The sequence below is a fragment of the Mustela putorius genome, unplaced genomic scaffold, assembly GCF_011764305.1.
Source record: "Mustela putorius furo isolate JIRA1106 unplaced genomic scaffold, ASM1176430v1.1 tig00004191_pilon_pilon_pilon, whole genome shotgun sequence".
Classification (NCBI taxonomy): Eukaryota; Metazoa; Chordata; class Mammalia; order Carnivora; family Mustelidae; genus Mustela; species Mustela putorius.
Genome location: NW_025422307.1, coordinates 43,357 through 67,676, shown reverse-complemented (window position 1 = coordinate 67,676; position 24,320 = coordinate 43,357). Strand labels below are relative to the sequence as shown.

At 45.1% G+C, this 24,320-nt stretch overlaps 2 protein-coding genes across 2 annotated transcripts in view; both read left to right on the top strand.

Annotated features, from left to right (window-relative positions):
- LOC123389915 (mitochondrial ornithine transporter 1-like) overlaps positions 1-22,464 on the top strand; it is a 280,730-nt gene extending 258,266 nt beyond the window's left edge. The window contains exon 4 of the mRNA XM_045072814.1: positions 22,033-22,464. The gene's annotated coding sequence lies outside the window, so the exon portion shown is untranslated. The remainder of the gene's footprint in view (positions 1-22,032) is intronic.
- Positions 1,446-18,960, top strand: LOC123389919 (mitochondrial ornithine transporter 1-like). The gene is given in 7 exon segments (XM_045072818.1): positions 1,446-1,500; positions 8,049-8,109; positions 11,471-11,821; positions 13,977-14,219; positions 14,704-14,873; positions 15,824-15,982; positions 17,054-18,960. Coding segments are annotated over 7 exon segments (1,164 nt in total). The 3' UTR covers positions 17,179-18,960.
- Positions 22,465-24,320: the final 1,856 nt, after the last annotated feature.

Genomic DNA, 24,320 nt, shown 5'->3' with positions numbered 1-24,320 from the left:
AGACTTCTTGAAGCCGCCTTCTTAAACCACACAATAATGTGAGTCAGTTGCTGACTTAATCTGTTAGTTCCCATCACTCTTTATTTAGTGTTTTAGCAATTCTATGAGTCTCTACTTGTGGGATTTGATGCGTTTAAGTTTGACCTACCGGAGGGGGTTAAATTCACAGCGATGACACATAGTAGGATCTGTGCCTTTCTTATAAACTAAGAAATAAATGTTGGCACCCCAAGAATTCAACCGACGGAGAAGCCACATGGGTTAGGCCCTGTGTGACTCTCCCCACTTGCCTTCAATTTTCCTTGAAAATGCAGGGTTCGGTGCTTGTTTTTTGCGTTTCTTTTTGGTCAGGTTGGAATACTCTGGAATTAAGCATTGCTTGGTAGGCACAGACCCAAAAGGCAAGACTTGAGTCCTCTGACTACTTGTATGACCTTGGAAAAGCTCTTGCTTTGTGGCCTCAGTTTTCCATCTGGAAAAGGAAGAGATTGGATTAGGACCCTCATAGCCTTCTCTAGGTACAGGATGGCCAGAACCTCGTCAACTGTAGTTACTGATACTGCCTCTCCTGTCCTATCAATAACATAAAATGCATGTCTTGTCTGTTTCACTTAGTTGCTTTTTCAAGTCCAGTACTATGCTTTTGTGGTTGCTGGTTTTAAATTTTTTTTTTTCCAAAGAAGGAAGATTCTTGGTGTCTGATCATTCACAACAGGCGTCAAGTGGTTAAAAAAGACTTCTTAGTGGATAAAATGATTTTCCGCTGTTGTTTAGGTCCGCGTTGGCATTCATTAATAACCCAGCTGGCCCACCACCCTCCAAGAGGTGGCCTGGTGGGAACACAAAGGTCTTTAGTGTGATGAATAAAAATTGTTCTTTGGTATTGACGGATAAGTCACTTATTTAGTTTGAAAACCACACAGAATAGGTTGCTGAATTGATTATCTTGATATTAGTGTTAATGAGCCACCTTTCCTTTTTAATAAAAATCTGTATTTTTATATTTTTAAAGCCAATTTCTCTGTTAGTTGATTTTTGTCTAACAAGAGGAGTAGACTCTAGTTTTGCCAAACTTTTTAAGCTCTAGCCCAAACATGCTGAAACATGCATGAAAATTTCATGGGGAGATGGTGGGCGAGTAGAAGGCAGGCCAATTGCACTGATACCTTGACTGCCTTTTTCTTTCTTCCTTCCTTCCTTCCTTCCTTCCTTCATTTCTTTTCTTTTCTTTTTTTCTTTCTTTCTTTCTTTTTTTTTTTGCAAAAGGGAGAACTGATCTCCCAGCTCCCAGAGGTTGAGGTCCCAGTAACCAGGCAGCAGTTCTAGAGAAAGGCTGCAGAGGCTTCACTGATGGTGAGCTCTGGTCTCCTTTCAGGGATATGAGACACCCGTCATAAGCTCCGGAGAGTTGCCTTCCACAGAGACCAGCAGAGGAGTGGGCCAACATGAAGTCCAGTCCTGCCATCCAAGCTGCCATTGACCTCACAGCGGGGGCTGCAGGTAATTCCAGGGGAAACCCATCCTCTAGTCTTGGAGTACCTGCTACAAGTGGGATCCAATGAAGGCGTGGTGAAAATATTGCTTTCGTCACTCCTAGAAGGAACATGCTTTCTCCTTGGAGGGAATCCATGTGATGGAGGGAATCCATGTAATCGAAGAGTAATATCGTCTTCTAAGAACGGCAGAAGGTAGAGCACTTCCCTTACAATAAAACTCTGAGTGTGGGTGCAGGGTGGGAATGTCCTCTGTTCACAGCTGGAAAACCTCACAGCTCAGAGTTGAAGTCCTTTGTCCATTGTCACACAGCTGGCATGTGCAGGTGACGTGGGATTTCACTCTAAGCCTGGCAGTCTTCAGAGCCCTTGTAGTCCAGAATCCTACTATGCCGTCTGTCCAGGGAAGTCCTACTCACTGTCCTTATTGCTGCCAAGGCAAGAAAGGAGGACACTCTTTAGAAATGTCTTTGGTAACTGAGGCTGATTTTTGATGGTTTCTAAAGCCCTAAAAAGAAAAGACAGGCCCTAGGATTTGCCAGGGAAGGGTGGGCTGGGCAGGGGCTGAGCCCCAGGGCAGACTGAGGCCTCAAAAGGCACAGGTAAATACTCCTGGGCAGCGCTTGCAACACACAGGCCAGTCTTTAGATATGTCACCTTTACTCAGCCTGAGAGCAGTAATTGGAAGCCTGTGCGTGGTGACTTGGTTCTCTAGGTTCCTGTGTTATTTTAGGGCCAGAGGAGTGCTGGGATGCTCCTATTTCTCAGATGAAAACCCTGGTTTACCCTTGCCCCTTACACTGATTCCCTTTTTTAAGAAGAAAAAAAATTTTTTATTAACATATAATGCATTATCAGCCCCAGGGGTACAGGTCTGTGAATCGCCAGGTTCTTACACTGACTCTTATAAGGGCCTCAGCTCCTGGGAGTGGAGAGGCCAGAGGGGTGAGTTGCCTTTTCTCCTCTTATCCAGTGGGTCCTTCCGGGTCAACAGATCAGGTGCAGCCAAGGGCCACCCTGGACATCCCATCATTCCCTTAACTGTGAAAAAGAAGTTACAGTTTAGAGAACAAAGTATTTTCTCCTGAACCAAAGGTAGATGGAGGTAGGCTAATTGAGAAAGGCTATAGACAGTGCATTACAGACTGATAAGAAGTACAGGCACCAGCTCCCAGTTTAGAGACCACAGGAGTGTCCTGGCCCAGGAGGAGGGGAAACTAAGCGTGGCCTAGGTGTCCACTGGCTTCTTGTCTGCTGAAGGCCTTGGGTCAGTCCATACCAGCTGCAGCTGATAACCCATGGTCCAACCAATGGCCCCATTCACCACTCCCACCCCCATGCCAACCCCCAGGCCACATTGGGATGACCCTGACCGTGGGAACAGTGGACCCATTTGCCTGCCTCTGGCACCCTCTTAACGGTCCTGCAAATGCTCTGGGCTCAGTTTTTGTCTCCACCTTAGGGTGGTATTTAACCACAGGAGAGATCCTCAGCTTTTGGAATTAAATGTCAGTCAGTCTGCCAAAGACGTAGAATCTGATGTGATCGAATATTCTTTTTCCTGGAAAGGCATTTCTGTGTGGACAGGTATTTGCGTGCGCATTATGTGCTTTATAGTAAATTTTAAAGATACAGATAGCAGTTGTATTGTTGGGAGTCTGGTGTGTAAGGCATTGGGGCATGTTTTTTTTAAATATTACCATGTTTTGGGCCCATCTACATATGGCCTTTAATTCTCCTGATAGGTAGTTGGGATTTCTTCCTGCCCTGGTCTCAGGGGGTCACCCGTCACTGATGTAGCATGGCCCTGCAGCATCTGACTTTGGGGGACAACAGGCTCCTTGGCAGGGGTCTGTGCCAGGTGGACCTGGCAGGTGAGGGGTGAGAGGTGAGGGACTTGTTGGCTGGCAGGGGAGGCTTGTGTTCGTGACCTGAGAACTTCTACTGGGAGGCGCTTGGCATGCAAACGGGAAGCCATAGCCCCCTTTGGATGGGTGGCAGTCCCCCAGTGTGGAGCTAGGAGGGCCTGCAGAGACCTTTGGCTCTGATGCTCACTGTATAGTGTAAAGGACACCCTGAGAGGCCGAGTGCATTTGCCCATGATTGTGCAGCTAGATGGTGTCCAGAGACAGGGCTAGGACGTTGGTTCCTTGGTTCCTTGACTGGTGCTGTTGTTGTCTTTGTTTTAAAACTCCATAATGGTGGCTCTGTAGCTCAGGGGTTAGAGCACTGGTCTCGTAAAACTCCATAATGGGCAACGGCCCTCCTGGGGGTGGAGGTTAATTAATCTCAAGCCTCTGCTGCCAGCTGTCTGGATTGGGACATTGGGCCATCGTGGATTGAGGTGATCTCGGTGTAGTACACACATGTTCTTTTCCGTGTCCCTCCTTTTCTTTGAAATAGACCTCCCCTGCCCAGCAGGTTTTTGGTCCAGTTCATCTGCTATAAAATGCTGGGAAGCTGGCACTGCCTGTCTGCTAGTGTAGGAGAAATTCCAGAAATTCCAAGCAGCTAGGATGGAGGAGGATTTGAAGAAGATAGGTCACTGTATAATGTTGAAATGAGACAGTGTGGAGCTCAAAAGTTAAATTCCTTCATGAGGAATCTTGGTCTCCCTTTAAAATATGGTAGGTTTTTTTTCTTCTTTCTTTTTTAAAAAATTTTTTAAATACAGTAGTATTTTGACAACTATAACTCGCTCCCCGTTTTGACTTTGTTGCTGTATGCCTTAACTAGCCTAGCTTCTCAGTGTGACCTAGACCATTGATGTTTATTCTCTCATGCCAAAATTCATGATTCTTTTGGCCATCTGGATGTCTTCTTTGGAAAAATGTCTATTCAGGTTTTCTGCCCATTTTTAAATCACAGTGTTGAGGTATTTGTTGTTATTGTTGTTTTGTGGTGTTGACTTACAGAAGTTCCTTATATATATTGAATATTAACCCCTGGTCAGAGGCATCATCTGCAAATATCGTCTCCTGATGCATCATTTGGAAATATCCCCTCCCGTTCAGTAGGTTGTCTTTTTGTTTTGTTGATGGTTTCATTCACTCTGCAGAAGAGTTTTATTTTAGTGTAGTCCCAATAGTTTGTTTTTTTTCCCCCTCACTTCAGGAGACCTATCTAGAAAACCGTTGCTAGGCCCGTGTCAGAAGTCTTACTGCCTATGTTTTCTTCAGTTTTATGGTTTAATGTTTGTGTTATGATCAGTTTTATGCAGTTTTATGGTTTCAGATCTCGCATTTAGATCTTCAATCCATTTTGAGTTTATTTTTGTGGATGGTGGAAAAAAGTTTCATTCTTTTGAATGTAGCTGTGCTGTTTTCCAAATACCATTTATAGAGGAGACTTTCTTTTCCATCATTGCATATGGCTGCTGCTTCTCTTGTGGAATAATTGACCCTATAAGTGTGGGTTTATTTCTGAAACTTTTTAGTTATTTGTTTTTAAAGATTTTATTTATTTATTTGACAGAGATCACAAGTAGGCAGAAAAGCAGGTAGAGAGAGAGGGAAACAGGCTCCCTGCTGAGCTGAGAGCCCGATGCAGGGCTTGATCCTGGGACCCTGGGATCATGTCCTGAGCCAAAGGCAGAGGCTTAACCCACTGAGCCACCCAGGCATCCCTGAAAAATTTTTTAAAAAGATTTTATTTATTTGATAGAGAGAGAGAGAACACAAGCAGTGGGGAGTGGCAGGCAGAGGGAGAGTAGAGGCAGGCTCCTCACAGAACATAGGAAGCCTGATATGGGACTCGATCCCAGGATCCCGGGGACATAATCTGCAATCACCCAACAAACTGAGATACCCAGTGCCCAGTGTGAGTTTATTTCTGGGCCTCAATCCTGTTCTTTTGATTTATGTGTCTCTTTCTGTGGCAGTACTGTACTATTTTGATTACTACTGCTTCGTAGTGGTTTTTTTTTTGGGGGGGGGGAGAAGGAAAAGGTTTAATATAAAGATTTAAGATTCACATCAATATAAATGATAAAGTTACCTTTCTCTTGATAAGAGCTCAACTTTTGCCTTTCTCCTTTTAACATTTCTTGCCATATTTTTACCTGTGTTTTTCTGTTACTTTCACCCCATCTCTTCCTGTCTATGATCGTATTGACGGATTCCCTCCATCTCCCTAGTAGTTTACACTCGATCTTTAGCAAAAGGCCAAGAGGTGATCCCCAGTAGTTTAGAAACTAGACTTGTACATAAGCTACAATGATTAAATTCATTTTAACACACTCTGTAACTTTACCAACATCTAGGTAGTATCCGTAACCTTCTTTTCCTATATTCCCCAAGAGCACTGTTAGGTGTTCATCTTCCTGAGTAGAAATGTGGCATTTTATTTTCCTGTTTTCTTTTTTTGATGTGGGAGAAAGATAATCTACATTGTGTGTATGTGTTTATAGTCACCCTAGATTGCTAAAGTATATCCTCCAGTGATTCTTTCAAAGAGGGTATGCAAGAAACAAACTGAATTCTTTCATATCAAAAAATGTCTTTGTTTTCCTTCAGAATAAAATGCCACTTTGGCTGGATGTAGTATTCGATGTTTAAATGTTTTCCCCTGCAGTAATTTTATGTTACTGCCCCATTTACTTCAAGCATCCAGAGTGTCCAGTAAGTCTGCTGTCAGTCTGATTCTTGTTCTTTTGTAGGTCACGCTCCTCTTTCTGGAAGACTTTGACTTTTTTTATCCCTGGAATTCCCAGATATCTAGGAGTCTATGTTCATCAATCTTACTGAGTATTTGATAAGCACTGACAGTCTCAAGACTTGAATTTTTCTTGGCACCTGGGTGGCTCAGTTGGTTAAGCAACTGCCTTTGGCTCTCAAGTCATGATCCTGGAGTCCTGGGATCCAGTTCCACATCCAGCTCCCTGCTCAGAGGGGGTCTGTTTCTCCCTCTGACCCTCCCCCCTCTCATGCACTCTCTCTCTCTCATAAATAAATAAAACTTTAGAAAAAAAGACTTGAATCTTTCTTTAGCTCTGGGAAGTTTTATTCCATTCTTAATTATTTCCTCTGCTTCATTCCCTTTATTATCTTTTTCTAGAATTCCTGTCAAATGGATGCTGGAGCTTCTGGATCTCTCCTCTATCTCTGGATCTTTCTTTATTATCTCTTTGGCCCTTTGCATTGTAACCTTAGAACATTCTTCATGTTGATCTTCTAGATCATTCCTTGTCTCTTCAAGTATGTCTCTTCTGCTATTCAGAGCATCTATGGAGTTCTTTATTTTGAAGACATCTGGATGATAATATTTAATATTTCTAATCTCCTCTTTTATCTCTTTGAAGTTATTAATCCACTTCTTCTAAAATTTTCTTCTCTCATATTATCTGTTTCTTTAGGTGTTGGCACCTTTGTTTGCAGAATTTTGTGTCTGTTTTCCTTCAAACTATGGTGATTCCTGATGGGAGTCAGGTGATTCCTGATGGGAGTACTCAAATTTGTACATAAATGCCTATTCTGCTTACCAGAACTTATCTCTAGTGACTTTGAGGGAGAGGCCAAACACAAGGTTAGACAGACTGTCCCAATTCCTTGATTTATGAGCATATCTGTTTCCTCTTTATTCTGGAGTTTTTGTTCCATCCAAGGTTTCACTAATTTTCATCTGAGTCCCAAGCCACATAATTTTTGCAATTTCTTTAAGTCCATTGGAGGCCTCTCTTTTCTCAGTCTGGAAGGCAAGTCTTTACATGTTCTACTTCAGGGTCCTCTCCTTCGTCCCCCGATACACCTACTTCCATTTCCGACCCTGAACTTTCTTCCTCCTCTGGCTCAGAATCTTCTACTTCTTTAGTTACAATAACCTTCCAGGCATCTTTGGTCATTTCCTCAACTCCATGCTTCATATTTACCACAGTATGGCATTGGAAGATGGAATCCTTTCCTCACATTATTCCAAAGCCACCTCTTCTCCCTTCTTCTGTGCCTTCAAGCCTCCTTCCTCCCTCCTCTTCTAACTCTGAGCCGTCTTCCTCTCGAGGGTTTGTTTTTCCTTCCACTCTGAAGATCCTTCCTCCTGAGTCTCTGAGTTCTTCAGCTCCTCTGCCCAGCAACCTTTAACTCTTTAACAAATAGCTCAAGCCATCACCAGTTTCCTCCCCAGTTCCATGTTTGAGTTTACTAGTTTTATCTACTTTTTCTTGAATTTGTATCTTCCTCCTTCCTTTTTTCATTTTGTGGGAGTGTATCTTTCAGTAATTCTTTCATAAATGATTTCTGGCTGGTAAATTTGATGCGGCTTTACATATCTGAAAAGGTCCTTCACCACCCTTAAGGCCTAAATGCTCATTTAACTGGATATAGAATTTAAATTCAAAATCACTTTCCCTTAGAATGTTGAAGACATTAACTCCATTGCTTACTAATATTCAGTGTTGCTGATGAAAAGTCTGCTGCCAATGCAAGTCTTGCTCCTTCATCTTCTCTGGAGGTTTGTAGAATATTTGCTTTATTCTTTAAACTGAGAGGGATATTTTTCCCATCTTTGCTTTGACCAGTTCATCCTCTGCAATGTCTCTCTTCTCTCCTGTTTCTTCTGTAGGATGCTCTGTCTCTGCGTCCATCAACTGTATTGCTTATGGCTTCTTCCCCACTTGCCATGAGTTTGTGTTTTTGTGATTCATCATGGGGCAATTCCTTGCCTTGGTTTGACTTGTATGCTTTAGCTTCATCTAATTTGCTAGTTACTTCTTTTCTTCTAAAAATCAAATTTTCAATATCCTCAACTATTTTAGAGTGTGCTGCTTCTGTTTTCTTAATCCTGTTTTTTATGTGACTATATATTTTATTTGTTACTACTCCTTTTTGGTACGAGAATTCTTTGGATTTTTCATTCTAAAATTTCCTTCAGGTCATATTTTAAAAAGGATTTTAAGTTATTTACTTGAAAAAGTGAATGAGCACAAGTGTGAGTGCAAACAGTGGGGGGAGAGGCAAGAGGGGTGGAGAGAGAGAGGGAGAAGCAGGCTCTCTGCTGAGCAGGGAGTCCGATGTGGGCTTGGATCCCAGGACCCTGAGGTCATGTCCTGAGCTGAAGGCAGATGCTTAACTGAGTCACCTAGTCTCCCCTCCTTCAGGTCATTTTTAAGAAATTGTCTTATCTTTTCAACCACTAAGTCCAGGTTTTCTATCAAGCCTTTAAACTTCCTCATGATAACTACTGACTTGTCTCTGCATTTTCAGTCTAATACCTGAGCCATCTTTTGGTCACTTTCTGTCAACCGAATTCTTTCCCTATGGTGATATTTTCCTATTTCTTTGTGAAAGTCTAGTAATTCCTTCCTTCCTCTCAAGATTTTACTTTTAAGCAATCTTTTTTCCCAATGTAGGGCTCGAACTCACAACCCTGGGATCCAGACTTGCATGCTCTTCTGACAGCCAACCAGGCATGCCAAGTCTAGCAATTTCTGACTGTACATGAGACATTATTGATAAGTATTCAAAACAGAAGTATTTTATTTTTCTGAAGAGTAATTTTTGTTTTTTCCGGCCCGCTCAACTCTCCCAAACTAAAAAATATTATATACATCTATATATACATATCATCCAGTGAGAGTCTTCATCTTCAAGGAAGTTATTTGCAGAGCAGTATTTGTCTTCAGCACAACTGTGTCTCAGTGCCTCAAAAAGGGATCCAGCCTGAGGACACATACACACACACACGCGTGCCTGTGCGCCAAAGGCTTTGTAGTATATCTAGAAATCTGGGATTGCAATACCTCTATCTTTGTTGTTCTTTCTCGAGATTGCTTTGGCTACTCAACAACATTTGTGCTTCCATACAAATTTTAGGATTATTTGTCTATTCTTTGAAAAATGCTGCTGGTATTTTGGTAGGGATTGCACTGAATCCATTGATTTGCTTTGGGTAACATGGACATTTTAACAATGTTTGTTCTTCTAATTCATAATCATGGTACAATGTTCCATTTGTGCTGTCTTCAATCTCTTTCTCATTGCTGTATAACTTGCAGAGAACAGGTCTTTTACCTCCTCGGTAAGTTTATTCCTAAGTCTTTTATTCTTTTTGTTGCAATTATAAGTGGGATTGTCTTCTTAATTTCTTTTTCTGCTACTTTGTTATTAGTGTAAAAGAATGCAGCAGATTTCTGTATATTTTGTTTTCTACAAATTACTTCATTTATCAGTATTTATTTATTTGACAGAGAGAGACATGCGGCAAGAGAGGGAACACAGCAGGGGAATGGGAGGGGAAGAAGCAGTCTTCCCCTCCGAGCAGAGAGCCTGATATGGGGCTGGATCCCAGGACCCTGGGGTCATGACCTGAGCCGAAGGCAGATGCTTAATGTCTCAGGCACCCAGGCACCCTCTTCATTTATCAGCTCTAATAGTTTTTGTTGTTGTTGTTGTTGTTTGTGAAGTCTTCTTTTTATGAAGTTCTTTTTTGTGAAGTTTTATTTAAAGTAGACTTCATGTTCACTGTGGTACACAACGAGGTGCTTGAATTCATGACCATGAGTGTAAGATCCGAGCTGATATCAAGAGTTGGATGCTTAACCAGCTGAGCCACCCGGTGCCCCTAAAGTTTTCTGTATGTACTATCATGTCCTGTGCAGATAGTGACAGCATAACTTCTTCCTCACCAATTTGAATGTGCTGCTTCCAGTTGGCCAGGATGAGAGAAGAATTAGGCACAAACAAGTCACTGCAAAAGACTGGGAGCAGGGGACAACAGTCGAAAAGGACTGCTGCCCCGAGCAACTCCACAGTCTCACTTTTATTGGATAGAAAACAATAGCCAACAGGATTGATGAAGGTCAAACGTTAATCTTGTCTTGCAGACAAGCAAGAAGGAGGATAAAGTTTATAGTTAACCAAGCACATTCATAGGACTCCTCTAACTAACAAGGGGCGCTTCTGGGAAGAGAAAGGAGCGACAACGGATAAGGGAAGCAGGCGTTTTCGTGCCACCCTGAGCTGACTGGGCGTTCCCGGATACTAGGCTTCCCTGAAGCAGGTGGCATTCAGCCCTGGGCGGACCCGGGCGTTTCCAGCTGCCCGGCTTTGGTGAAGGGGCGGCCTTCCGCCCTGAGCAAGCCGGGCATCCCAGCTGCCCAGCTTCATGGTCGTATATCATCCTTCTCCCCAAAGACCTGTTGTCAGTATATGTATTTCTTAAGGCCATATCTAAATGTGCTTGGTAACTAGTAAAATCCTCCAGGGGTTACAGTTTAAGTAACAAATTGTTCTGAGGGGCAGCAGCATGAATGCCTTGTATTTCTCGTGTAATTGCTGTGGCTAGGACTTCTAGTACCATGTTAAATTAAGTGGTGAATATGGACATCTCTGTCTTGTCTCTAATCATAGAGGGAGAACTGTCAGCTTTTCACCATTGAGTATGATGTTAGCTGTGGGTTTATTATGCTGAGTTGTGTACCCTCTAAACCTACTCTGCTGAAATCCATCCATTTCATGGTGTACTTTGTCAGATGCTTCTCTGTATTTGAAATGATCATATGGCTTTTGTCCTCTTGCTAATTGGTGCAATCCACTGATCAATTTCAGAATATTGAAACCACCCTTGCATCCTTGGAATAAAGCCTGCTTGATCTTGCTGAAGGATTTTTTTTTCCTGTATTGTTGAATGCCATTCGCTGTTATTTTATTGAGGGGAATTTTTGCAGCTGTGTTCATCAGACAAGTTAGCTTGTAATTTTTTTTCTACTATCTTCACTTTTGAGGTCAGGGTAGTGCTGGCCTCCTAGAATGAATTTGGAAGTTTACTATTTTTTTTTGGAATGGTGTTTGAAAGATAGGGATTAACTCTCCTTTGTGTTTGATAGAATTCACTTGTGAATCCATCTAGTCCAATTTCGTTTGTTGGGAGGTTTTTGTTTTGTGTTTTGATTACTGATTCAATGTCATTACTAGTAATTAGTTTCTTCAAATTTTTTCTTTTACTTTATTTTTCCTTTAGATTTTATCTATTTACTGAGCATAAGCAGGGGGATCAGCAGACAGAAGGAGAGGGAGAAGCTGTCTCCCCACTGAGCAGGAGCCCAATGAGGGGCTCGACTCAACCGTGGGATCAGGACCTGAGCTATCCAGGTGCCTGACGGGGCACCTCTTTGACACCTTGAAAGTGAAGATACAGACGTTCCCTGACCTGTACCGGGGCCTCACCGACTGCTGCCTGAAGACCTACTCCCAGGTGGGCTTCCGCGGCTTCTACAAGGGGACCAGCCCAGCGCTGATCGCCAACATCGCCGAGAACACGGTCCTCTTCATGTGCTACGGCTTCTGCCAACAGGTGGTGTGGAAGGTGGTTGGATTGGAGAAGCAGGCCAGGCTGAGGTGAGTTGTGGGTACTAACACTTTCTTCCTTTGTTTATAAAGAAAACGTTGTTGCCCAGTCAAAATTTGTATGATACCTTATGGGAAGAGTGTTTCCTTTTTTAAAATAACCACATTGTTTCTGATTGTGAAGTTGTCATGTAAAACTTGTAGAAGGCTGGTCAGTAATGCACCGTAAATAAGGAGGTGCCCTTACGTGCTGCTGTTCTTCAGGAAGTTGCTTTTCAGATGCCCTGGTAGTACTGCTTCTCTTGTGGGCACCACGGCTAGACGGGAGCCACAGGTGCAACTTGTGAGCCGAGCTTTGGGTTCCCCTTCATCAGAGTGCAGAGGACTGGAAGAAGCTGCCTGAGCCAGACAGGCTGGAGAGCAACTTGGAATTTTAGGAGGAGCTGGAATCGTCTGTGAAGATGCGGATGGACTGACTCTTTGGCCAAGTCGGCCCAAATATCGGACTTCGGCTTGTGCTGCGTCCTCCCTTGCATATTTATTTACACAGAGACCATAGAGGATTCAGGAACCACTGGCATGTGTAGCCCTCCCTTTTTTGAACATTGATTTATTTTAAGTCATTGAAACTTGTATCAGGTTCATGGTTGGGCAGATAGCCGTATGGGTTGTTTCCGTAGGAACTGGAAACCCATTTGCAACTCCGGTCCCACCCGACTGTAGGCCCCTTCTGTACAGAAGTGTTCTCTGGAGACGCCTAGTGATCTCAAAGATGTGCCCTTTTGTTCACAGGAGTTTTGTCTTCATGGATGGAACGTGTTTTTTAATAGCTTGGGACTGGGTGGCATCACCCAGGGAGATAGCATCTGAAAAGGGCTGCACATGGATTCCAGGACCTTCCGCACAGAAGGGGTCATGAAGAGGAGGCTGAAGTAAAGAAATAAGCAGAAGAGAAACCAGGAGAGTGTGGGATCTCATGCTAGAGACTGACAGAAAGAACACTGTAGCGACTGTCACTCTTCCTGCTAGAGGGGGAATCCTTCTCTGGGACAAGATGGGAAGTTTAGGTCCCCTGCGACATTCCCAGAGGTGGATGCCTTATGGAGAAGATGGAGGTAGGAAGCAGCCACATGAGGTCCTGGAGGAAGTCCTACAGCCAAGAAGCCATTCTGTTTCATGTGGTCTCACCCCGTACCCTCCTCTCCAGTCCTGGTGAGGCAGGAGGGAGCTGCGTCTTCATCGCACAGAACGAACAGTGTTTGCTTATTACCTGGCAGGGAATGGCCACCTTAGAGTTGATGGAGCTGGAACACCCACACCTGTCCTGTTTTGTTCATCCCTCCTCATGATCTGTGAGAGCAACAGAGCCCCTACTGTTCTGTTTAAAGGTGGGGACTCCCATTTGCAGATACTGGCTTAGGACCCTATTACTTGAGCTCATAACTGAGCACAGGACCGAGTCCCCGTCCAGTACTCTTGCCGTAAGACCAGAGTCGGGGAACTGGACTGTGTTAGGATTCAGGTCTAGAGCAAGACCTGGTCAGTAGAGGCAATGAAAGGAAAGCCCTGCTTGGAAGAGCCTACGATGAATTTCAGCAATGATACCGTAAATATTTGCATGTCCTTGGCTTGAATGCCTCCCCGAGTTCAGTTCTCTTTTGACCTTTGTCCACATGGGGTCCTAACACAGCAGGAGGGTTCAGGTACATGTTTGTTGAATGGGAGATAAGCAGCCGATTCTTACCAAATCCCATCCTGTGCCCACTGTGCTGTGGTTTCAGTTCTGGGTCTAACGCCTCTCCTGCAGGTGCAGCCTGGGGCCCCGCACGCCTCACTGGGCGCCCAAGTAGGGGAGAGGACTCAGTCCACTGCAGGTGTGCTTTGACCTTGCTGTTGCACTAGAACAGCGTGCTCATACTCAGGCTGCCGACTCTTAGGCTGAAGGGCTTCCACACCGATCGATGCCATCTTTGTTCCCGCAAACCTGGCTGTTCTGGCTGCTGGTCAGCAAATTGATGAAGCGTGCCCGAGGGAAATGAAGCCTGGATCTGCAGGCTGGCTGAAAGACTGCAGAAGCCACCTGAAGCTTTGGTCTTGACAGTCCGCTGAGTAGGTGTGAACCATGTTGGACAGTTTCCATTCGCTAGAAGCTGAGCACCAGCAGAGTTGCATGTCGCTGGGTAATGGCCTCATACCCGATTCTCTGAAATGAGAAGCAAGTCTGGAACACAAGCAGGGTCTCCCTCCTGAAGAAAGCCTCGCTCCCCACCAACTCTTCTGGAAGCAGACAGGCTTGGGCCCGCCCTCCGTCTGCCCATGGCCCCGATGCCAGGTCACCGGGGACCAGAAGGTTGGGGCTGAGATTGGAGGCAGCCCTTGATTTTCTCTTCCTGTCTGATGTCCCTTTGTGTGACCGTTTAATGGAACCCCGGACAGTCGCATGTGCTCGGTCTGTAAGGCTTTTGCTCACGGTTTGGGGAAAGCTTGGGAGGGGATCTCCGTAGCCAGGAAGGGGGTCGCCTCGCGGGGGTGTGGCGTCCCGGTGGTTAGGTGATGCAGGCTGCTGGCTTAACAGGTGAGAGTCAGGGAGCCAGTCGTCCTGTGAGCAGCTCACTCTTCCTGCCCAGTCCCGGGTGCCAGCAGAGCTCTTGTGACCGAACACAGGTCTCTATCAATACACACTTTAATGATATTTCCTAGCTGTTGGATAGTTCAGGTGAGAACAGTTGTCCTAAAGTAATAGGATCTGTGCTTCTCTGAGATTTCCTACTTGCAGAAGCCTCATTTTCAGAATTTGGGCACCTGAGTTTCTAGAATCAGCCATTCCCTGCCTGTCCAGGGTTTAGCCAAGCCTGCCACAGGGGTGGAAGTGCCAGCCTCATCCCCAGCCCCCCATTTCCCCTCCCTAAGCACAGCTCCCTGTCTCCCTGCAGCACAGTCTGGTCCGTGGGGAAGAGCGTCCTCAGGAAGGACTGCCCCTTGGGCTTCTACCACGGCCTCTCCAGCACCTTACTCTGAGAGGTGCCCAGCTATTTCCTCTTCTTTGGCGGCTCCGAGCTGAGCAGGTCGTTTTTTGCATCAGGAAGATCAAAGGATGAGCTAGGTAAGCATTTGGCTGGGCTGGGCCGGGCCGGGCCCCACACTGGCCTGCTTATTGCAGAGGCTGTGGGGGTCTGCTAGGCACGGAGGTTTCTGGAGGTTTGGAAAGGACCTTCACACCTTCCTCTGGGTGCACTCATGTCCTTGCCATGAGGGTGAAGCTGTGCATCCCAGACTTCTTTACTGGAGTAACATTTTAGGGGAGAATATAGAAATTACTTTCCTGCGGGAAATCACCTGTAAAGCATTTTGCAATAAGCATAAAACTTGGTAACAAATCTTGAGTGTGTTTCCAGAGGACTGAAAAGTGTCATTCTTTCTAGCTTGTCCTGTGTATCTGCTTGACGCAATCATGTCAATGTTTGGCTTGCATGAATGATTACTTGTTAATTCTCAAACACATCACTTAAGTGTTTTTGGCTTATTCTGGGGTTAGGCACGCTCCCAGGCTTAACTGTCGTGTTTAATAAGACAACTTTGGCTTTCATGGTAAAGGAAGAATCAGGGCTGTGGGGCATTAACATAATGAAATACTGCAGACTGAGAGGGTTGGAAAAAACATGACCTGTGTTTCAGTGGCCACTGTTCTCATTCCCATGGGGTGGGGGGCGGGTTGCCATGTTGCTGAGGGCCTGCTGGTTCTGTGTGGGCCAGTCCTTCGGAGGGCAGGCCAGGAGGGCCACACCGCGACAGTGACCAGCACTGATATGGTCCTGTGATGAGGGGCAGACCCAGAGTGCCACATGGGACCTTGTGTCCTCTGAGCAGAGCGCCCAAAGGGGGCTCGATCCCTGAGATCAGGACCTGAGCTGAAGGCAGATGCCTTACTGACTGAGCATCAGGTGCCGGAAGTATCAGCATTTTTATTTGCATCTACCTGCACCCACTACCATCTTGACCTCTGGAAATGCTGTCCTTGAGACAAAAATGCTGTTGGCTGCTTTCCTCCTCCAGGCCCTGTCCCTTTGATGTTAAGCGGTGGAGTTCGTGGGATCTGCCTCTGGCTTGCTATATACCCAGTGGATTGCGTCAAATCCAGAATTCATGTACTTTCCATGTCTGGGAAACAGGCAGGATTTATCAGAACCTTTATAAGCATTGTGAAAAATGAAGGTGAGTCTGCTCATTGCAGAAATGGAGTGGGTATGTCTAGACCGGTCATTTCGCTGTAACCCTCGTGGAGGTCGATCTCGTGTGTGTGGTTGCTCTCTTCCCCTGCCCCATGTCCTTCTTCTAGCGCCCCTGCCTTAGCTTGCTTCCATTCTCCAGAATGTTTGCTGTCCTTGTTCCTCGCTTCTGGGCCAGGATTCTTTGTTCTAAATAGCCCGGAGGGAACTTTAAAACTCCAGATTTTGCCTAAGGGGACAAATGCTTGGAAGTCAGCACCCCTTGTTCTATAGAGTATAGACAGTATCAGAAAAGGATCTCTAACAGAACCACTAAAGGATTTAAAAGAACGTGCTGCAAGTCCGTAATGCTCAGACTTCCTGAAGGTGATTGGCTCTGAATTTTGAGAGTTAACGTAGGAGTATCAAGATTTTCTAGGAGATGTTTGTGTAACGCCCGGATTGTGCCTCTGGTGAGTAGTGACCTGTCCTTTCAGCATCTGCTCTACATCTTCCACCTCAGGATGTGAACTTCTCGGGCTTGATTTTGCGAGAGAGCGGCCACAGGGTGTGGAAACGGTTCAGTTCATACTCCAGAGTTGCATAAAGCCTCATAGTTGCGCAGAGCCCTTATGCCTCCCTCATCCACTTGGATCTTCATAACAGTCTGGGCAGTGCCAGCTGTGGACACAGGACTGTGCTTTTGGCCCGGTGTCTTGCGGTCCTTGTCCTCCCGAGTGACTCTGTGATGCTGCTGCCCTCCTGTGTTCTGGGGCTGCTTCTCTCTGCCCAGGTGAGGCCTCGCGCTGCCCGGTCCATGTACCAGGAGCAAGTCTGGGACTTGTGTGTGGTACCTGAGCGTCGCCAAGATTTGCTGGAACACTGGATGCCTGGCCTCGTTGCCGTGAGCCTCCATCCTTCCCGTTCGTCCAGGGACACCTAGACAGAAGCCCTTCCGTCCCTTGTCGGTATTCAGTGTGTTGTCTGGATCTGTCGGTGTCCAGCCCTGGGCTCTGCGGCTTTACAGGGTCTCTCTGAGAAGGGGCGTCTCAGTCTTTGATCACTTCTTGTCTTCTAGGAATAACGGCCTTATATTCTGGACTGAAACCCACAATGATCCGAGCGTTCCCTGCCAATGGGGCGCTCTTTCTGGCCTACGAATACAGCAGGAAGCTGATGATGAGCCAGTTCGAAGCCTACTGAAGTGTCCTGGTGAAACGAGGTCCAAGTCTAGGCACGTGACCACGACAGTTCCTCTCAGGGTTTCACGGAGTACAAGACCAATGGGGAATTATTTTGGTTTCATAGGAGTTCTATTTTTTTGGTCTTCCCTTATACTCTAAATCTTAAACTTTCTGAAAAGGGCCTCCATTTTATCCTATTAATTTCTGCCCATAATCGTACTGAAATTGAACTCAGTTGTTGCTCTTGGACTTGGTGGGACATTTAGGGTGAGCCGCCGGCCTTGCACAGGATCTGAAAGGCTAAAAATAGTTCTCTCGGGACTTTGCATAAACCTGTATGTGTCCGTGCAGCTTGCATGGTTACATGTTAGTAAGGCGTCATTTGGTTCCATGTTTAATTCTCAGATCTCACCAGAAAAACTCTGAGGTAACCATGTTTCATGAAGATGACTATGAGTGATACCTTACTCTAGATGTAAGCTCTCATTTAGAAACTTAGTACATGCACTGTGCTAAGTGACTGAAGTTCAGTTTTTCTGTGGTGCTTGACAACTGAACTATCTGTGTAGATTTTGTAGAGGAGAACCTATCCGCAAACTGGTGTGGCTTCCATGTTCACGATTTAAATTAGGAGTAAGCCTCTTGGACTTTCCCAAGATGTTGTACTGTTAAAATAGTGCCATTCACTTCCTAGGTGGGATCATCTTGTGTCCCTGACACATTGTGAGGTGTGGTGAGAGCAGCACGACCCTCACCTGTGCCAGCTCCCCTTCTCTCCCAAAGAACTCCCCCTCTGCTGGGCCATAGGTTGAGGGAGGTGCTGAGGGGAGGGGGCCCTGCTGCTGTGCTTTGAGAAGGCCCATGACTGCCAGCGGGCCTGCTCTTCCGTCTCTGAGTCCTGGCCTGGGTAGGATTGCAGATTATTTCTTTGGACCTTCTTTGGCCTGCTGATGCACTTTGGCCCACTCACTCACTCACTGCCTCCACCGACCAGAAACCCTTCCCGGGAGCAGAGTGCCAAAGCCAAGAGAAGCCCTTGTTCCCTGTCTGGTGCCTGAAGGACAGTGCTCACAGGCAGGGTCCTCTTTCAGATGGAACTGGACAGAACCGAGGGCTTGTCCTCCACAGTGAGTGATGTTGGGGTGACCCCTTTGTTTACATTTATCTCAGGATCGCTAACTGCCATGTTTCTTATTGGGTTGGAGCCTTTTACATTTGGTACTGGCAGTCCGTGGATTTTCAGGATTGTATATAGGGGGTGACTTTACAAAGCAATGAAACAAGCCAAGTAATTTTATTTAGCTATGCCATACGAATGCACTATCCACCACCACAAACTCCAGGTCACCTGGTGGAAGAGGGTCCCTTCTTGTCCCCACTTAGGCAAGCCTCATCATACCGTGCTGCTCCAAGACCAGCAAGGGCTCTCTCCGAAACCAGTGTTCTTAAGCAGGCTGACTCTGCTAACATCTGTCCCGTGTGTGTCTGTCCTTGTTGGCACAGTGTCCCCCTCGAGTGAAACCTCTGGTTTCCTGAAGCTTTTTGTTCTCTGCAGAGGCCCTGTGCTAACTCTAGCCCACGCGCCAGAAGCCAGAGGGTCGGGGCAGTGAGCAGCTGCTCTTTCTGTATACTGCAGCTGTGCAAGTTGGCCCACCAGCAGCATTCTTCTTCTGCCTGGTTGTGTGGATGGGGTTGATGTAGCAGGAAACTGTTCTATTTTTTTAAAGTAGCTAAATTTCCTATTATGTTTTGGATAATTCTATTCCAGGGTAGTCCGAACTATTAAAAAAAAAAAAAAACAGTATCATTCTGATGTACCATGATGTAAGATTCTCGAGTTCAAGGAAGTATTTATGTCAGGATGTAAGGAGGCAAGCCTGTAAATTGTCCTCATGTGAGCAAAAGCACAAGAGTGTAGCAACTCAATGGCCAGGAATTTGGATGCATCTTGGAGGGTGAGGGAAGAGGAACCCTAACTGTAATCTTCTTTCAGAAAGCAAGTCTTGAAAATTGAAATTTCTTCCTTAGTGCCAGCTAAGTATCTACCCCCCACCCCTGCCCCCTGTCCATAAGTCTGCCACCTGGTCTGCCCCTCTGGCTTACGGCTGCATACATGTTCAAGAGAACAGTACAAACTGTTTAGCGGCAACATGTGTTTCTGTAACATGAATTATAGCAAGTAATGTAGTCAGAGCTTTTCCTAAAGAGCCTTTAGATGGGCTGTTGCACTGGTAGCTGAGACCCTTTGAGGGCTATTTGGAGGGAAACAGAGCACCTGCATCCAGGCATGTTCATAAATAAGGACATTTTATTTATATAATAAATATATATATAAACATATACATAATGACGTTAAGGTACTTAGAATAAAAAAACAACATCCAGCAACGAAGAGAATAGGATTCCCTGTGGACACTGGACTAACCAGTGTTTATAGTGAAAAGATGATCTTCACAGAGTTCCCTACATTTAAATGAAGTTGGCTGGGAGCAGAGTCTGTGTCAGGGGCTGTACTTTAAAATCATCTAGATTTCTCTAGGCAGACATTTCCTTTGACTTCACGGTGATGTTACAAAGAGAACGAATCTGCTGTAACGTCTGCTTATGTTTACCCAGATTCTCTTGTCCTCCAAGGACTGCCTGTGTAATTGAAGCTTGTATCACAAGCTCAGCGGGGACTGTTTATAGGAACGGTCCTATGGGCTCAAGCCTCGTACTGGTGCCAGTCGGAGGTTTGTTAAATAGCTTAGAAATGACCTCTTTAATCTGACATTACACATGTGAAAGCAGGGACTATTTACCCAAAAATACATAATAAACCTCACGCAATATTGTGAGGAATCATTTTAAATGTTATTTTGATATGAAAGTTCTTTTAAACTCTTAACTTTGGCACACAGTCCCCAGGAACAGTAGTTCTCTCAACCCTGGCATACCTCCTTCAGGAAAGAAAAAGGACCACTAACCTTTTATAATGCATATACTTAAGGTGTCAAAAATGTGTATGTAAATGTACTGTAAGTATACATGCAAGGAAGGAGGGTTAGGAGACCTAAATGTGTGGCAGGGATGGTGGGGAACAGGATCCTTCTATCCCACGTCTTCAAAATACAGCTCGACTGCAAAGTCCCCACGGTAGATATGCCAGGTTTTTTTTTTTTTTATGTGGATTATCCAGTTGGTTCCGTGGAAGGTAAAGCCTAGGAAAGAAGAAACATGTTTCAAGCACAGAAGGCCAACCAGGGTTAGTCTTAGTCCCTCTCCCATGCCTCAGTTGGCACATACAAGTGGAAGGGCTTGGTAACAAATGGAATGGCCAATGTTGGGGCAGTCAGTAAGGCTGTTTGTAATTCCCCAAATGCTCCTTCTGCCTCAGCTGTCCACTCTACCATAGTGAGTCCTCCCTTAGCCAGTTCACAGAGAGGTCGCACCATCTCCACAAACCGCGGTATCCACAGCTTGCAACAGCCCACCGTCCCAAGGAACTCCTTCATGGAGACCGAAGCCTAAATAAGTGGCGTGGCTCTGACAGAGCTGTGTTTGTATTGCTGACCCCCGATACCCTTTTCCCTGCAGAGTCTGCAAGAGAGCTCTTGTCCCCCACAAGCAAGACCCATAGTCCTCAGCGGCTATTTCTACTATTCCCACTAACTCAGTCCTCCTTCAAGTACTAGAGAACTAGAATTCTAGAGAACTTCCAGACTCAGGAACGAATTTTTAGATAGGGAAGAAGTTTCTCTGGAATAATCTTCAGTTAATAAAAAAAAAGATTTCCCAGTTTAGTCACTAGAAAGTTATTTTGAAATGGGAGACTATTGATTTTGTTTTTTAAAGATTTTATTTATTTATTTGACAGAGATCACAAGTAGGCAGAGAGGCAGGCAGAGAGAGAGGGAGAAGCAGGCTCCCTGCCGAGCAGAGAGCAGAGAGCCAGATGTGGGGCTGGATCCCCAGACCCTGGGATTGTGACCTGAGCTGAAGGCAGAGGCTTTAACCCACTGAGACTCCCAGGTACCCCTTAAATAGTATTTTTAATCTTATATTTAGCTTATGAAAAATGAGAATATTTGCCATTGTCATGACTCTGAACATGAGTGTGTAACTTCTGCTGAGAAGTCACAAAGTGTACAAGTGTTATTCTTTACATAACAAATTTCTTAGCTTCAGTGGTTTTGTTTTCCTATTGAAATCATCAAGCAGAACTGCCAACAACTAACAGTGTGGATCAAGTTAAAGTTTGTGCCCTCCTCCATCCCCTGCTTGCTCCCCGTTATGGGAAAATCTGTTCAGTAGTGAAATGGTAGGTGTGTGGAAGCAAGTGACCTCGGTGGTTCCCATATCAGATGGCTCCCCTTTGATCCCTGAAGCCAGTCTGAACACTCGCTCAGTCAGTGGTCCGAAGCAGGAGCTCCACTACAAGAAGTACTGGCCTGGGCAGTGTTGCTTAATTTTGTGATTTTCAAGGGCCATGAGATGAAAACTCTCTCATGTGTGGGTATTCTTGTCATTAATACTGACAGTCAACTATCAGTGTAACTGCTGCTTGTAGAAATGGATGAGGTCTTTGGACATAAAGTGGCATCGGTCTCCGGTCAGCACGATGTAAACTAGGTTGGAGTACTATTGTCTAATTTATATAGAAAAAAACCACATTTCCTTAAATTTTGATAGGAATGGCAAGAAAAAGCCATTTCTTAAAGTCTCCTTTGTGTCGTGAGCGGAGGGTTATAGAGGTTAAGTGCTGTGTGTCTAAGGGCTCTAATTGTTCAACATATATAAAAAGGAGGGAAAAGGAGGAATTTTAATCTCTTTGGAATTAGTTTTTAGTATCACTTTTACTACGAAAGTTAACTTTTTTTTTTAAAAATTTTAGGATCTTCCTAAATATGACAACTGTCCATTTTTCTTTTGGTTCCATACATCTTTTGTACAAAATAACAGATATGGCTCTAGTAGAAATGGCTTAATCTCCAAGATCTATGTAAGGCAGAATGGCACTCCTGCCCTCAATTTATAGAAACCAAGAAATCCTCAAGTCCCCCATTCTTCATTATGTAAAATATAGGGTTAGTGTTGAGAACCACTGTGGCCTTATCCTCAAAGTCCATGGATTGTCATGCTGTTTCTGCATCAAGAATGATCTCTGAATGTTCACACGGAACTCAGAACCGTAACCCTAGCTAATGGGTGGATAAATGGAGAAGTTCAGTTTGCTTATCGCAGCTTCCTGGATTTATCATTTACACTTGGTCTCAAAGTGCAGCCATTATACATATAAATAAATGTGAATCATTGTTTCTATTAAGTTGGAATACTGTTTACATTTTTAAAAGGCCAACATGTTTGGAGGGTATGGTACTGCACTGCTGAAAAGTGAAATATTCCCTTTTCCATCAGAATTTAAATGTCACTGTTGAACATGTGTCATTTGATTTGCAGATGCTCGGACACACTACGAAGCTCAGTTTTAAAGTTGGCATTTACATTCAAAAAACAGTATGTGATTGGTCATGTTTTATTAAAAAGGTGCTTGCTGATGGTCTCATAGGCCTTGTCCATAGCCAACTACTGGATGGAGTGACCAAAGATTGGCCATGTTTCTGGAATGAAGGACTTCGGGGCTATCCTGAGTATTTCTTTGTAACTGGCCCTTGCCCAGTAGTGCAAGTGTGTGTGCAAGTATTTGTATACACGAGGAGCTCTGAAAGAGAATGCTGTGCAGACTGGGTGGTGTGGGGGAGGGAGAGGAAAGACATGGAACACATGAAACAGAAATGAGAGTGTTGAGTCCCAAGGGCCAGAAGGCACCCTGTCTACCTGGAATGGAGTCTGTAGGTCAAGTTACTGAAGGAACTAAGCTCAGGTTTCAAGGTAGGATAGGAAAATATCTTAAAGGTTCAAGAGCCAGGAAATAAGAAAAATTGTGGAAGCATGGGGGCAGGGCAATTCCTATGTGACAAAGTGGCCTGACAGCACTTATAACAGTGATAATAGCTCACAAAGCAACTTCACATACATTATCTAACCTAATCCTCACAACCCGGGAGATGTGATCTTTATTTTGCAGATATACTGAGCCAAAGATACTGACTGGCTTTGACTAGAGGCACATAGTGCATTGTTCTTCTGCTCCACTTACTGCTTTTCAAGTAGGAGCAGAGAAAGACCTGCATATTGCCGGTCTCTCGACACTGTATAGCATGAAGAGAAGGGACAGGTAGGGAGACCACTGTAGAAATCCAGGCATGAGCAAATGAGGTGCCGGACTGGGCGGTGACAATGGGAACAGAAAGGAATGTAGAGAGTGAGGAGAGATTCCCAAGGTAAAATCAATAGGAAGTGCTGACTGGATGTGGGGGCACGGCCAGGAGAGACTCCAGGATTCTACATCGTGAGGCCTCAGTGAGAGAATTCTGGTGTCACTTGCAGAAGCAGAGGGAAAGCTCATCTGACAAATCTGGATTGACACACACAGTTCCGTCGTTGGGGCAGAAGCTGTCTAGGTAGGTGTCCTGCACCTTCCACGTGGGGGGTGCTCATAAGTCTGTGCGAGCGGATGGAAGAAAAAACAATAGTTTGCGGCAGGGGAATGGATGAGCAGAACCAAGAGTAGAGTATGTGCAGAGATAAGAACAGAAGTCAAGGATCGGGACTGGGTGCGCGCCTTCCGTGGGACAAAGGGCAAGGAGTGGTGGTGGGGAAGTAATAGGAGAAGAGACACAAACCTGGAGAGAGAATTTGGAGGGTTTATATTTCTTAAGACCCGGGAAAGCTTCTTATTGCTTTAGGGTAGTCCAAGGCACTTCAACATTTAAGAAAACAGACTACCAGGTCCCATCTCTTAGGGGAAAGAGGTATATATGTCCCCTTCCGGCCACTCTTGAGTTACTTCTCTCAATGCAGTCCCATAGGACATCGGAGGCAGAGTCACTTGGGACACTGCTAACACTGAACATGCTGGTTTGACATTGAGATTTGAAACAAACACCAGAATTTCCAGTTTGCATGCTATCTCTTACCTGACAGTTTTTGGAAGCAGAGCCGAAAAAGATGATCTGGCTCTGCTGAGATCAGTGCCATTGCCTTTTCCTACACCGGAAGGAAATAAAGTTAGGCTCGTTGGAACAAAGAGCAAAATGTCTCACTGATTAACATTATGGA